At 34.9% G+C, this 15,694-nt stretch overlaps 1 protein-coding gene across 4 annotated transcripts in view; it reads right to left on the bottom strand.

Moving 5' to 3' along the window:
* The window catches only part of Spag9 (sperm associated antigen 9), a 133,464-nt gene that overhangs the window by 105,952 nt on the left and 11,818 nt on the right, over nucleotides 1-15,694 (bottom strand). For all 4 annotated transcript variants that reach the window (XM_071603493.1, XM_027924685.2, XM_027924681.2 and 1 more), the window contains exon 2: nucleotides 3,712-3,832. In XM_071603493.1, coding sequence (XP_071459594.1) covers nucleotides 3,712-3,832 — 121 coding nt within the window. The remainder of the gene's footprint in view (nucleotides 1-3,711; nucleotides 3,833-15,694) is intronic.

Below are 15,694 nucleotides of genomic sequence, written 5' to 3'. Positions count from 1 at the left end.
TAAAAAATTCTCTCTCTCTCTCTTCTCTCTCAAAAAAAAAAAAAAAAATTCTGACATACATCTACTGAAATTTGTTTCATCTTCTAAAAAGCAATTTTTCACTAAGCATGTTGGCACATGCCTATTATTACAACTACTCTAGAGCTGAAGCAGAATTTTAAGTTGGAGCCAGACCTGGGCAATTTAGCCAGGCCCTGCCTCAAAGATGTAGCTCACAAAGTATTCTTGGATTTAATCCTACCTCCCCCCAAAAGCACTTTTTCCAAGGCCTATGTTTCCAGTAGTATATGACATTAATGATATATATGATTATCTTCTACCACTGTCCAAAAAATTAGGGGGTTTGATTCATATTGGAGATTTCAGGGAGAGAAAACTCACAGAATAAAGGAAAAAAATAGTCAAATATTTTCCAAAAATAGGTGGGATTATATTTAAATGTAACAAGATAAAGACTAGGGAGAAAAGTTCAATGTATATACTTAGATTTCATAGCCCCAGTTAAGGATTAGAGGAAAATAGAAGAAAGTGAGAGAAAAACAATTAGAAAACACAAAAAGACTCCAAGATCTCAAAAGCAGAGGGAATAAGTTCCAAAGTATTAATAACAGAGAACTCATTTACAGCCTCACTTGGTGAATCAAAAAATTTAGTTATATAAACTCTACATCTGAATGGTCAATTTTACTTAACCAAAGTTGTACGTTCTTTAATTGTTTTTTTTACATTCATTTTTTAGTTTTTTTAGGTGGACACAATATATTTAATATTTTTATGTGGTGCTGAGGATCGAACCCAGTGCCTCACGCATGCCAGGTGAGCACACTACCACTTAAGCCACATCCCTAGTCCCTCTTTAATTTTTATTTAGACACCAAGATAAATTTCAAAATGGGATAGAGACTCACTGGATAAATTTGTGGGAAGATATATTAATAAGAAAAATAAAGTTTTCAGATCAAATTAAACTCAAGACCTAATTCAATATTTAATATAGAATTTACTCCTTCCTTCCCTAGAGTATTATCAATTTTAAAAGGCACCTAATTTTTAAAAATGTCTTTGAATTACAATAAAAACATGATAATACTTTTTGGAAAGAATAAAGGAAAAAAATAGTCAAATATTTTCCAAAAATAGGTGGGATTATATTTAAATGTAACAAGATAAAGACTAAGGGGAAAAGTTCAATGTACATACTTAGATTTACATACTTAGGATACAACAGAATGTGATGATTTCCAAAAAGTTGAATGTGCCTCACTAGACTGGACACTGAGATAAATAATTCTCCTAAATTGACTATTTACCTTAGTTAAGAAACTGGGTTTTTTAAAATTCTTATTAGAAGGAACACAAAATAAATTTTTAAATCTTAGAATCAAAAGGCTAATATGCCTATGAACAAATGAGTAACTCATTCCATTTACTTTGTTTAAAAAAAAAAAAGCAGCAGTATTTTCTCTGAATGTGACAGATATTGTACTATGTATATATGTACTATGACATAAAAAATGCAATTTCAATAAAAGGTGATTCTTCCTCTTTCTTTCCACACAAGCAGATTACTTAATGCATAAATGGATTTTAAATAAGGAATTTCTTTCCAAGTCAAAAGAAAAATGTCTACCGAAAACTTGGCACTTTTTAGAAACCAAGAAAAAATTTAATATTTTAAACAAATGAAAATTAGATTGACTCTGCCAATTGTGCCTTTAATGTTTGGTTCTAAAAATACTATCTAATACCCAATATGAAAATGAGAATTAAAACATTCTTTTTTTAAATATATTTTTTAGATGTTGATGGACCTTTATTTTATTCATTTATTTATATGTGGTGCTAAGAATTGAACCCAGTACCTCACACGTGCTAGGCAAGTGCTCAACCACTGAGCCACAACCCCAGCTCCTAAAACATTATCTTTGCTAGCTAAATTTTCTTTTTTGTTAGAGAACACTCAACCCTTAAAATGTTGCAAAAGCTTGCATTTGCCACAAGACAGTTTTTCCAGATGAGTGGTCCACAGTAATGTGACTCCAGTTATGTAAGAGTGTATGCACCAAGTAGTCTATGTAGAACCTAGAATAGAATCATAGCAGTTGCTCAATGTATTCCATGTTAACCAAGGAAAGGAATATAATTCTAGGTATCTTCAAGCCTAAATTGACATATGATATATGGCTCATTTTATTGGTATTTGTTACAAAATATCTATTAGCTCTCTTCTATGATATTGCTTAATAGTCATATGAATTTTTTTTTAATTCCAGAATGAACTCCAGGTTTCCAGTGATTTTGATTTAGCTCTATTAGGTCCTTTTAGAGGTTTAGAAGACACACACTCAGTTCTCACATACATTCCAAGCCTGGTGGCAAAAGCTACTCATCATGAATGGCAGTCCATTAACAGCAGGTGTCACTAAAGAGCCTCAATGGTTGATGTGGGAAAGAGTAAAACTGCAGACCATCTCTTGTTCCCTGGAATTCTGAAAGTTTACAATGCTGTGATGGAAAAGCAGAGAACTCTCTATTTACCTATGTCAGATATGAAAATAGGTCATGAAGTTTCTCACTTTTCTTTTTGTAGTTTTGACTTGATTAGGTCTATTTTCATTAGCCAAAAAGGGGAAACCAACTTTGAGGTTTGAAACAATTACTTTTTTAATTTTTTATTTTATTTTTTGGTACCAGGAATTGAAACCAGGGTTGCTTTACCATTGAGTCATATCCCCATCCCTTTTTATTTATTTATTTATTTTTGTTACTTTCTGAATCCGGGTTTTTTTTTTTTTAACAATTTTTCATATCTCTGTTTGTATATAAATTATGTTGACACCCAATTCAAGTCTTCATACATGTACTTTGTATAATGATGTCCATCACATTCCACCATCCTTGCTAATCCCCTGCCCCCTCCCTTTCCCTCCCACCCCTCTTCCCTATCTAGAATTCATCTAATCCTCCCATGCTCTCCCTTCCTACCCCACTATGAATCAGCCTCCTTATATCAGAGAAAGGCCATCCCTTTTTATTTTTGAGACAGGTTCTCACTAATTTGCTTAGTTAGGGCCTCACGAAATTGTTGAGGCTGGCCTCGAACCTGTGATCCTGCGTCAGCTTCCTGAATTGCTGTGATTACAAGTATGTGCCACCATAAACTGCTAAAACAATTATTTTAAAAGTCAAGAATAACATGAAATTATATTAAATTATATTAAAAATAAAATTAATCTGAAAAAAATGGACTTCTGTTCCCTTAAATACCCTTACATTTCAATTAGAAGGGAACAAAAAAAGAGACTTCATTTTTTTATATATACTTTCAAACTTGAGTTTCTCTTACATTTTTAAACTTCAGAAACATACAGAAACAATGCAACTTTGTGTACTTGATCAAAATAAGAAGAAATGATCCACACATACGCACATGCATAATGGATATAGTAAAATATTAACTACAAATGGACTGAAAACTAAACTGAAGATGTGAGTCCTTAAGTATTTTTGATTTAGCCATTTCTGCATACGTGGGTACTATGTGAAAAGTGAAGAAAAAGAACTAACCCCAACACCCAGGTCTTACTTTTGAGTCTGGGACAACCATTTTAAGTATATATTTGGAACTCTTTTCAAATGTCAAGGTGAATTATTGTACTATTAGAGTTCACTCTTTAACGTGTATTTATGTGCAGACATATTTTTACTTACTCTGATCAGCATAGTTTTTTGCTTTGAGTTCAAGTTGTCTTGTTTGAGATTCTAGAGATTCCACTCGGGTCTGTAAATCCTTTTTTTCCTGTTCTTGAGAATCTTCAAATTCAATGAATTTCTAATAAAGAACAATACACATTTTCATTAGAGAAATGAAAATCTTTTTTACATTCTCAAATCCTGTGCTTTCTATTATCAAGAATAACAAGTATTAACTACTTACAGAAATCTCAGAATTGTAAATTTAGTTTCTCTTACACCTAAAAACCTCCAAATACAGAAGTATAAATATGACAAAATAACAGTGTTTTCCCTTCATATAATAAGTATTTCAAAGGAAATACACATGTCCTACTACAAACATATAAATCCATTAGCATACTTACATATTCATCTTGAGCACAAAACATGATTTTTAATATATAGTATGTATAATGAAAAATAAGAAAATAATGAAATAATAAAATTTGTTAATGAATTATGTGATTAATAAGCAGTCTTGGGGTTGGGGGTATAGTTCAGTATCTCTTGCCCAACATGCAGGAGACACTGAATTCAATCCAACACAAATAAAATAATAATAAAATAAAAATAAAATCAGTAGTAAGTGCTCTTGATTGCACCTGAACCACAGTGTTTAAATTTCTAAGAAGAGGTCAGGGGCTAGGAATGTCTCCAATAACCAAATTTATAGTTTGTTACACCTATCCTCAAGGAGATAATAGTTAAATGCAATCATTAAATCTCGGTCTTCATCTTACTTGATATATCAACAACATCTGACAACTCATCACTCACTCCTCCTTAAAACACTTTTTTTCTCATTTAGCTTCCAGGATTTTTCCTTGTTAAGAATTTAATTATTCTAAAATTCTACATAGCTGCTCTTCTCAATCCTCTTGACTAGTGCCTTCTTCCCAACTTCTTCACATTGGTCTTTAGACAACTTTTGTCTTCCTTTTTCACTTATTCTTTGGTGATCTCATCCATTTTCACGGCATTAAATACTAACCATATGCTGACAAATTTCTATCTCTAGCCCAGACCTGAATTTCAGATTTGAATATACTATAATCTAATGGACATTTTATTTAGATGTAGAATAGTCATTTTTAAAAAATATTTTTAGTTAAAAAAATATTTTTAGTTGTAGATGGACACAATACCTTTAGTGTATTAATTTATTTTTATGTGGTGCTGAGCATTGAACCTAGAGCCTCACACATGCTAGGCAAGCATTCTACTGCTGAACCACAACGCCAGTCCCCTCGAATAGTCATCTTAAACTTAGTATGTCAAAATTAGTGCACACCTGTAATCCCAGCAACTCAGAAGGCTTAGGGAGGAAATCACAAGCTTGAGACCAGTATGGGCAACTTAGTGAGATCCTATATCAAAATAAAATTAAAAAGAATGAGGGTTTGTATAGCTTTGTCGTAGAGTGCCCCTGGGTTCAATCCCCAGCACCACAGGGGAGGAAAAATTTTACTATCTATGGTCATTTGTTCAGGCCCAAAACTTTAGAGTCAACTTTGACTCTTCTCATTCTCTAATACCTCCTCCTATCCGCAAATCTACCTCAGATCCAATTTTTTTTTTTTTAAGGGTAAAAGCGTAGCATTTATTCAAGTGAGAAGAGACACAGCTTCCACAGGGCAAGAGGGGACCCAAAAGGGTTGCCACTTACGCATACTAGTCTAGGGGCTTATACAGTTACTAGTAGACATACCGACCAAAATCTATGATAATCAGGTCTTGGAAAAGTACCAGTGCTATTGGTCAAAATCTATGCTAAACAGGTATGGGAAGATGTTAAGGTTTTGGCAAACCCTTGAATCTGTAGACTTCATTCAGACAGGTCCTGCCTCTCTATTCCCATCATCTGGGACAAAAGAATTGACTGAATTTTTATAATGTTGCTATATTTTATAATTTTTACTTGTAGTTGAATACAATAAACCTTTATTTTATGTATTTTTATGTGGTGCTATGCCTCTCATGTGCTAATTTCTAATTTTTATAATGTTTCATATATTTTATAATGTTTCTTGGAGTGGTCTTTACATTAAAAAAGGCTTAAATGGGGTCCATTACCTATCTTATTCATTCCCCCCCTTCAGAAGAAGTGCCCCTAACTGCCATTAGGGGAAGAAGGGATGACCTCTGCCTACACAGCCTGAAAAGGGGTGTTAAAAAGAGGATGGTAGTCAGGGTCCTTCTACAGAGGCCTATTTAAGGGCCCCCAGTAGGAGTTTGGTTTTGGGTTCCATCTGTAAAGCCATTTGTAGTTTGGGCATCTCACATATCAGGGTAGTCCAGAAGTCTATGGTGGCAGTTGGTGACTGGATAAGATATACAAAGGGCCAGAATGATACTTTCCAAAGGATCCAGGATGAGCCCCCAAAGATGAAACTGGATTTTCAGTCTCTGCAGCTACAGTATTGCAGCAGAGCCCAGCTGCCCACCAGTGCCCCCTTTCCAGGCTCTTGTTTCATGAATCTGAAGGATAAAATCTACAGATGAGCAAGAGTGAATGTAAAAGAGTAAAATTTATTCAAATGAGAAGAGACAGAGCTCCAGTAGGCCAAGAGGGGACCCAAGAAGGGTACCTCCAACCATTTTTTATCATCTCCACCCCCCACCCTTGTCTATGCCACCAATATCTATTGCTTGGATTATTGTTATACAATAGCCTCTTTGTTGGTCTCCTCACTTCCACCTGGGCCTCTACAATACATTCTCAACTAAGTGTTAGGGTGATCCTTTAAAAACTAATTCAGATTAGGGCTGGGGTTATATAACTCAGTGGTAAAGCACTTACCTAGCACATGAGAGGCATAGCACCACATAAAAATACATAAAATAAAGGTTTATTGTATTCAACTACAAGTAAAAATCAACAAAAATTTATTAAAAAAATAAACTAAGATTATTTTCTCCTGCTCAAGACTCTCTGATGTTTTTTATATTCTTCCCCGTAACCCTTACCATGGCCTCCCAGGACCTAGACAATTTGCTCCCGCCATCCCCTTACTTCATTGATGTCATCCCATATTTATTCCTCCTCCTAATTTATCCCTTCTTCTCATTCTCTGATTCAAGGTTCTAGCAGTTTTTTCAACACTCTGAGCCTTTGCTTCCTGCTGCTTGGAAATTTCATCTTCCAGATATCCAAATGGCTTGCTCCCTCCTCACCCTCCTTTATGTCCTAACTCAATGACACTTTCTTTAAAAACAAGCAAATAAACAAACAAGACCTTAGCAAGATCTTCTTTGGCCATCCTACTTAAGACTGTAATAATCATTCCCTATCTCCCCTCTCTGCTTATTTCCTCCAGAGCACTTCTCTCCATCTAGCATGTTATATATTTCAGTAATTTTTCTTATTTATTATGTGCCTGTCCTCAATAGAATGTAGGCTCCATGAAAGCAAGGACATTTGTTTTATTCACTGCTACAATCCTGGTACAAAAAATGATGACAGAACATAGCATATTTTCCAATATTTGTTAAATGAAGGAACCAATAAATGAATAAAACTTTGAGTAATCTGAAATCCATATAGAAAAATATTATAAGTCATACACAAAACAAATTTGGCTTCTCTAAATATACACCAATTTTAACGTTCAATTTTCAGTCCATTATCTATGTTATTTGTCCTCAAGCTTTTCAATCACTATAGAGAAAAAAAATAATTTTTTTTCCCACACACATTGCCTTCCTTTGGGGAAATTCCTCTACCCAGTTTCATATTAATTATATTAATCATGTAATCTGATTGGTACTGACTCCATCTCCCTAAGGGGAAATGATCTAGACTGGTTAAGGTTCTTTCTGGGACATCTACCAGTTATTAGAAAAAATACTACCTGTTATGGCTCAGATACAATTTGTCCCTATCAAAATTCATTTTGAAATCTGATTCTCAGTGTAGCAGTGTTGGAAGGTAATAGGACCTTTTTTTTTTTTTTTTTTTTTTTTTTTTATATATTTTTCAGTTGTCAATGGACATTTATTTATTTATATGTGGTGCCGAGGATCAAACCCAGTGCCTCATGCATTCCAGACAAGCGTGCTACCTGCTGAGCCACAGCCTCAGCCCCGTAATAGGACCTTTAAGAGGGAATTAGATTGTTAAATTGGATAAAATACCTTTGTTATATAAGGACACTGCTCTTGAGGAATTGGATTAGTCAATCCAAGAGCAAGATGTAAAGCAAGTGAGGCAGTCCCTCATATTTTGTCTCTTCCACACATGCCCACTTGCCCTTCCACTTTGAGACATGAATTGAAGCAAAACAAAGCCCTCACCAACTGCCCATCTTGGATTTCCAAATGCCACTAGAACTGTGAGCCAAAATAACTTCTTTTCTTTATGAATTATCCCATCTCAGATATTATGTTACAGCAATAGAAAGCAAACTTAAGACACCACCTTCTCCTCCTCTGGAAGCTTAAAACTTCTAAGAACTTAGCACATGTAAGCTCCAGACTGATCTCTTATTCCAACATACAAAGAGAGCAATCCTGAGAAAAAAGACAATATAGAAGAAAACAAGGGGCTGGGGATGTGGCTCAAGCGGTAGCACGCTCGCCTGGCATGCGTGCGGCCCGGGTTCGATCCTCAACACCACATACAAACAAAGATGTTGTGTCCACCGAAAACTAAAATAAATAAATAAATATTTTAAAAAAAAAAAGAAAACAAAAGAGAAAGAAGAAAAATTCAAATTGTGTGTGTGTTTTAATTATATAAACCAGTAGATTTCTTCTTAACATCAATTTGTTCGAGCTGGTTTCTATCACAAGAATGTGAAACATCCTAACATAGTCATCTGCTTTCCCTCAAAGGTCATCTGATCCTATCTTTTCCTGATTTTTAAAGCTTGAAACCTACAACCTCTAAAACATTGGTCTTTAATCATTTGAGAATCCACAGTTCCATTTGGAAATTTGATACATCTATAAATCATGTTTCCCCATTAAAAGATGCCCTTACCCACCCCAAACTCTATTTCCCTTAGGAGGCTCAATGACCTCTGAAATCTTTCTACAAACCCCATGTAAAATAAAGCAATACAAACAAACAAACAAAAAAACAGGTTTAAACAACAGGTTTAGAACCTCTGTCCTGTATTTTTCTTTCTTTTTAAACATTTTTTTTTAGTTGTAGAGGGATACACAATATCTTTATCAATTTATTTTTTATGTGGTGCTGAGGATAGAACCAGTGCCTTGCACATGCTAGAAAGCACTGTCACTGAGCTACAGTCCCAGCCCTGTCTTATACTTTTCTATAAGAATATTCCATATTTGTGAGGCTTCTGCAAAAATCCAATGAAAAGCCATTCTTTAGTTATCCAGAATATTAATCTAAAGATGACTATATATAGGAGAAGTAAAGGTTTATAGTAAACATAAAGAGAAGGAAATTGATAAGTTATTCATTAATTCATGAGCTTCTACTAGCTAATTACTATATGCCAGATGAGTATCTTACTATCTATCCCTGCCTTCAGAAAAGCTACAATCGAATGCAGGCAGAAGGTATAAGTTAACATTAAATAAAAAAGCATCAACTATGAGGTGTGCTAAGTTATTTCAATACTTTGTCTATATATATAAGTAAAAAGTAACAAATAAGAAAACATAATTACTTTATGACCTGCTTTGAAAATGATGTTCCTGGGCTAGGGCTGTAGCTCAGTGGCAGAGTGCTTGCCTAGCATGTGTGAGGCACTGGATTTAATCCTAGCACCACATACATACATACATACATACACATACATACATACATAATCTGAAACTCAAAAAGAAAAGAAAAAGATATTCCCAGTCAGCCGAGGTAGCACATGCCTGTAATCCTCCCCAGTGACTCGAGGTTGTTTGTGTGTGCGTCTATGAATAAAATACCATTTTACAGAAAACAGATGCTTACCAAGTAACACTTAAAATGCTGTGTTATTAAACTGCTAACAAAAAACTTTACTGCTACTCTGCTTATTCAGAATTCCTTTCCGACTGATAAGAGAAACACCACAATGGATGCACGGCTCATGTCTGCTACGCTTCTTAGGCACCCAGTTTGGCTGCAGAAAAACTTGAATAATCACTGTTTAGCAGTCACTATTCAATATAAGCTTACTCTACGGTTATTACTTACAATACCAAGATAATTCAAGCTTCAAAATTTTTCACAGTTTGTAATACTGGGGCTTTACATCTGTATCACTTTAAGTAAAGATGGAAAAAAAAAGAAAAAAAATTTTTTGATGATGTCATAGACCACCAGGACTATTTATCTCTAAACAGAAATCTTTTTTCTACAATTTCCTTTCATGGGAAAAGGCTGGAAATAATGAAAATGAAAATATTCCAAAGTAACTCATACTTCTAGGCCTTTCCTTAAAACAAATTAAAACAGATAAATGTAGAGACTCTAAATGAAATACTATTTGTGTTTTCTTTCTTCATCCAAGTAGTAACTCTTAAACTTTTTGGAATTATGAACTCCTTTTAAAATATAATGAAAACAGATCCCTTCCCCCAGAAAGATAAACATAAAACAAAACTATACAATTTCAGTGCATCTTCAAGCTCAAAAGACTTTTTCCCCATTTATAAAGATTATAAATATGGATTTTTATTAGTGCTTTATAGTTATACAAAATTTTAGGATTCATTTTGACATGATTATACAAACATGGAATATAATTTGTTCCAATTCAGTCCCCAGTACTTCCCTATTCCCTCCTCTGCTCCTACCTGTTGTTCCCTTTCCTCTACTCTGCAGGTCTTCTTTCTATTTATTTAATAAATTAGTGCTTTATAGATACACATAAAGGTAAAATTCACTGCAGTATATTCATACATGTACATAGTATAGTTTGGTCAATTTTATTCCACCATTCCTCTCTAAATGTTGATTTTTATAAAATTATTTTTTAAAGAATTCTCTCTATTCTTGAAAAACTCTAATTTTAAATGTGTATTACACTGTGGGTAGTAGAGTGCCTGCTTGGCATCTGTGAAGCTCTAGGTTCTACCCCCACCACCAAAAAACCAAAAAGTAGATTATGTTTTTGTTTGGAATGAAAATGCTTTAAATTCTTTAAAATGCTAATCACTAGAGGCATCTTTTATAAATTTTAATTTATTTCTTTTTTCTAATAAGTTATATGTGACAGCAGAATGCTCTTTGATCATTAATCACAAATGGAGCACAATTTTTGACTTCTCTGTACCCAAAGTAAGGTCACACCATTCATGCAATCATACATGTACCTAGGGAATGATGTCCATCTCATTTCAACATCTTTCCCATCCCCATTCCTCCCACTACCCCTCTTTTCCCCACCCCATCCAAAGTTCCTCCACTCATCCAAGCCCCGCCCCCCCATTATGGATTAGCATCTACTTATCAGATAAAACATTTGGCCTTTGGTTTTTTGGGAGCTTACTTTGCTTAGCATGATACTCTCTAACTCCATCCATTTACCTGCAAATGCCATAATTTTATTCTCTTTTATTGTTGAGTAATACTCCATTGTGTATTTATACCACAGTTTCTTTATCCATTCAACTACTGAAAGTAATCTAGGTTGGTTTCACAGTTTGACTACAGTGAATTGTGCTGCTATGAACGTTGATGTGGCTGTATTACTGTAGTATGTTGTTTTTAAGTCTTCTGGGTATAGACTAAGAAGTGGGATAGCTGGGTCAAATGGTGGTTCCATTCCAAGTTCACAAGAGGCATCTTGATCACACTTGGCACTGAAAGTTTAGTAGGCTAAACTTCTTAATAGCTTTCAAAGAGTAATTTAAAAACAAGTAACAAGTGACCTAAGTATGCTAAATGGTTAACCAAGATAAAAATCAATCAAATAGGCAAATTTGAGGTCAATGTTTTATGAAATATCATTGACAATACAGCTATCTCAGAAAAAAGAGTTTCTTGAAGGTAGAGTAACTTAGGAAACAGAACAGTGCTGACAATATTCCCTCTATATGCAAGGGTTCAGCATCTGTGGATTCAAACAACTGCAGTCAAAATCTGGAAGCTAGGTGTGGTGGTGTATGCCATAATCTCAGCAACTCAGGATGAAGCAGGAGGATCACAAGTTCAAGGCCAGCCAGAGCAACTTAAAAAGGCTCTAAGCAACTTAGTGAGACCTTGTCTTAAAATTAAAAAAATAAAAAGGAGTGAGGAAGTAGCTCAGTGGTAAAATGCCCTGGGTTCAATTTCCACTGTCCCCCCCCCAAAAAAAAAAACTGCATCTGTACTGAACACAGACTTCTATTCCTTGTCATTATTCCCTATAGTCTTAACATTTTTTTTTACATAGAATTTATATTGAATCCAATATCATAAGTAATAAAGAGATTATGTAATGGATTTGGGAGGATGTGCATAGGTAATATGAATACCACACCATTTTATTTTTTTAAAAATATTTATTTATTTATTTTTTTAGTTTTCGGCGGACACAACATCTTTGTTTGTATGTGGTGCTGAGGATCGAACCCGGGCGGCACGCATGCCAGGCGAGCACGCTACAGCTTGAGCCACATCCCCAGCCCCCTACCACACCATTTTATAAGCAACTTGAGCATCCTCGAACTTTTGTGTCCATGAGGTCCTGGATTCAATCCCCCCAAAGATACTGAATGACATAGAGACAAAAAAAAAAAAAACTTTTAGAAAATGTTGTGCTCCAGTTAGCACTAAGAATGGGATCCTAAGTCATATTCCATGTATGTATAATACATATGTATAATGTACTGTCATGTACATCTAAACAGAACAAATTTTTAAACATTTTAACATAAATGCTAGTAATATGAAAGTAAGAAATGCCGATACAATCTTTTTTATTTTTGGTACCTGAGATTGAACCCAGGGGCACTTAACCACTGAGCCACATCCCCAGCCTTTTTTATATTTTATTTAGAGACAGGGTCTCACTGAGTTGCTTAGGGCCTCACTAAGTTGTTGAGGCTGGATTTGAACTCACAAACCTGACATAAAAAATTTTGAAGAGATGAGCCGGGCAAGGTGGCACACATCTGTAATCGCAGGAGACTGAGGCAGGAAGATCACTAGATCAATGCCAGTCTCAGCAGATTAGTGAGGCACTTAACAACTTAGCAAGACCTTGTCTCTAAATTTAAAAAAAAAAAAAAAATATATATATATATATATATAAAGACAGGGGGATGTGGCTCACTGGTTAAGCACCCCTGGGGTTCAATCCCTAGTACAAAAAAAAAATTTTTTTTAAGAGAAAAATGGAATAGAAATGGAAGAGGTGTCATAAAATTGATTCAGATGCCAAAATAGAGCTCTTGGCAGAAAGTGGTTTGGATTCATGGCCTTAATAAAAGGGTCCTTCTTTTTCCTGGATGGGAATTAAAGGAAGAGTATAAGGAATACAATGAGAACTGTTTGTCTTCCCAAAACCCAACCCTTTCATATTATCAGAAGAGTTAAGCAATAAGTGGCATTGGTTACACTAAAAAAAAAGTTCCCCAAGAAAACTTTCTTTCTACCCTTTTTCCATGCTCAAAGATTCTGGGTAGGCTAGGAGCTCATGTGAGTACTGCTGAACTTGTCTTCTTTTCACTCCCATAATTTTGACTAAACTAATTAAGATAGCACAAAAATAGAAACATATCCCATTCTGTCACTTTCTAAACAAATAAAAAATTGTTGTCACATTAAATAAGGCCATATACCTATCTATGTTGACTGTTGGGAATATAAACAATTATTTTATGACAGCCATCAAAGACACACAGTAAACATTAACAATATAACATGCTATGTCCCATACAGAAAACATGGAGGAACAAGTGACTAAATCAACTTTAAAAAAAGGAAAGCATTTCAGCCAACTCTTAAGAGGAATAGTTTACCTAAAGAAGTGGGGTAAAAACATTCCAGGAAGAGGTAATGGCACATGAGAAAGCATAGAGACATGAATGTCATGACATGCCCCAGGAACTACAATTTGGCATTAAAATTTGAGTAGGGGGCTGGGGATGTGGCTAAAGCGGTAGCGCACTTGCCTGGTGTGTGGCCCGGGGTTCGATCCTCAGCACCACATACAAACAAAGATGTTGTGTCCGCTGAAAACTAAAAAAGAAATATTAAAAAAATTCTCTCTCTAATAAAAAAAAAAAAAATTTTTTTTGAGTAGGGCCAGGCACGGTGGTGCACGCCTGTAATTCCAGAGGCTTGGGAGGCTGAGGCAGGAGGATCGTGAGTTCAAAGCCAGCCTCAGCAAAAGCAAGGCACTAAGCAACTCTGTAAGACCCTGTATCTAAATTAAATACAAAATAGGGCTGGGGATGTGGCTCAGTGGTCAAGTGCTCCTGAGATCAATCCCTTGTACCCCACCCCCCAAAAAATAGAATTAATGTTCTTGCTGGATGTGGTGGTGCATACCTGTGATCCCAGAAACTCAGGAGGCTGAAGCAAGAAACAACGTGTTCAAAGCCAGCCTCAACAACTTGGTGAGGCCCTGTCTCAAATAAAAAATAAAAAGGGCTGTGGCTCAGTGATTAAGTGCCCCTGGGTTCAATCCCCAATACAAAAAAAAAAAAAAAAGAAAGAAAGAATAAGAATTAACAATCTTCTAATTCATTAACAATCTTCTAATTCATTAACGGCTTTGATAGAAAATATTATGTGTAGTCTGATCCTACTTTTATGAACTGGAGGAGTAAACAGGCATACGAAAGGGCTTGAGGGCATATAATAAATGACCAACAATAGTCATCAGCTGTGAGATTTAGTGTGACTTGACCTTTTTTCTATAACTTTATCCTTAAACAGTCTATAAAGTTTTGGGTTTTCTGTTTGTTTTTCTTTCATAATTAACAAGAATTATTTATATATTTTAAAATAATAAAGCAAGGAAAAATGGAAAACTCAGGCCTATATTGTTTCCAAAGTGAAAAAGCTGAACAGGAACCATAACTCATTTGCAATTCACTTTAGAAAAGCTTGGTATAGGGGGCTGGGATTGTGGCTCAGCGGTAAAGTGCTTGCCAAGCATGCGCGGGGCCCTGGGTTCGATCCTTAGCACCACATAAAAGTAAATGAATGGAATAAAGGTATTGTGTCCAACTACAACTAAATAAAATAAATATTTAAAAAAAGAAAAGAAAAACATGGTATATTATCAAATACAGTATTATCATTTAAAAATAATTGGGAGTGTTTTCTATATATAGTTAATTAAAATCAAACTCTGAAATGGGATATTGAGGGAGGAGAAAAAAAAATCAATGGGAAGGGATAATTCCATTTTAATTATATATAACTATACACAATTTGTGAACTATATTAGCTCTGTTGAAGTCAAAAGCTAAAATACAAGAATGATTAATTAATGCAAGACTGGGACAGAATTATGGGTTCATTTCAAAAAACCTATATAAAACCTGTACAAAACAGATTCACTGGACTCTGGTATAGTTTAGTGTAGAGAGCTTGCCTACCATGCAGGAAACCCAGGGTTAGACCCCCAGCATCACAAACAAAAACAAAACAATCCCAGAACAACTGGATTCACTATATAGACATTGTTTGTTCTTATATTTTAAACGTTTTCATCACAAAGGTTCCCAATCAGACGAGATGGTCTCCTTTTATTACTATAATTTGTGAATAACAATATTTTTAAAGCAAAGTAAATAGAAATTTGAAGGTTTGGGGCTGGGGTTGTGGCTCAGCAGTAGCGCGCTCGCCTAGCACGAGTGGGACCCAGGTTCGATTCTCAGCACCACATAAAAATAAAGGCATTGTGTTGTGTCCATTTACACTAAAAAAATAAATTAATTAATTTAAAAAAAAAAAAAGAAATTTGAAGGTTTTACCCCTAGCCAAAGACATTTTGAAGAAGGAAAAAAAAAAAGCTAAACTTAATGAATGCTGTGAGATGTCTATGGATATTTGTAGTTGATTTAACGT

Source organism: Marmota flaviventris, chromosome 17 (assembly GCF_047511675.1).
Source record: "Marmota flaviventris isolate mMarFla1 chromosome 17, mMarFla1.hap1, whole genome shotgun sequence".
Lineage (NCBI taxonomy): Eukaryota > Metazoa > Chordata > Mammalia > Rodentia > Sciuridae > Marmota > Marmota flaviventris.
Note: the sequence above shows the minus strand (reverse complement) of the source record. Positions and strands in the feature narration are given on the sequence as shown.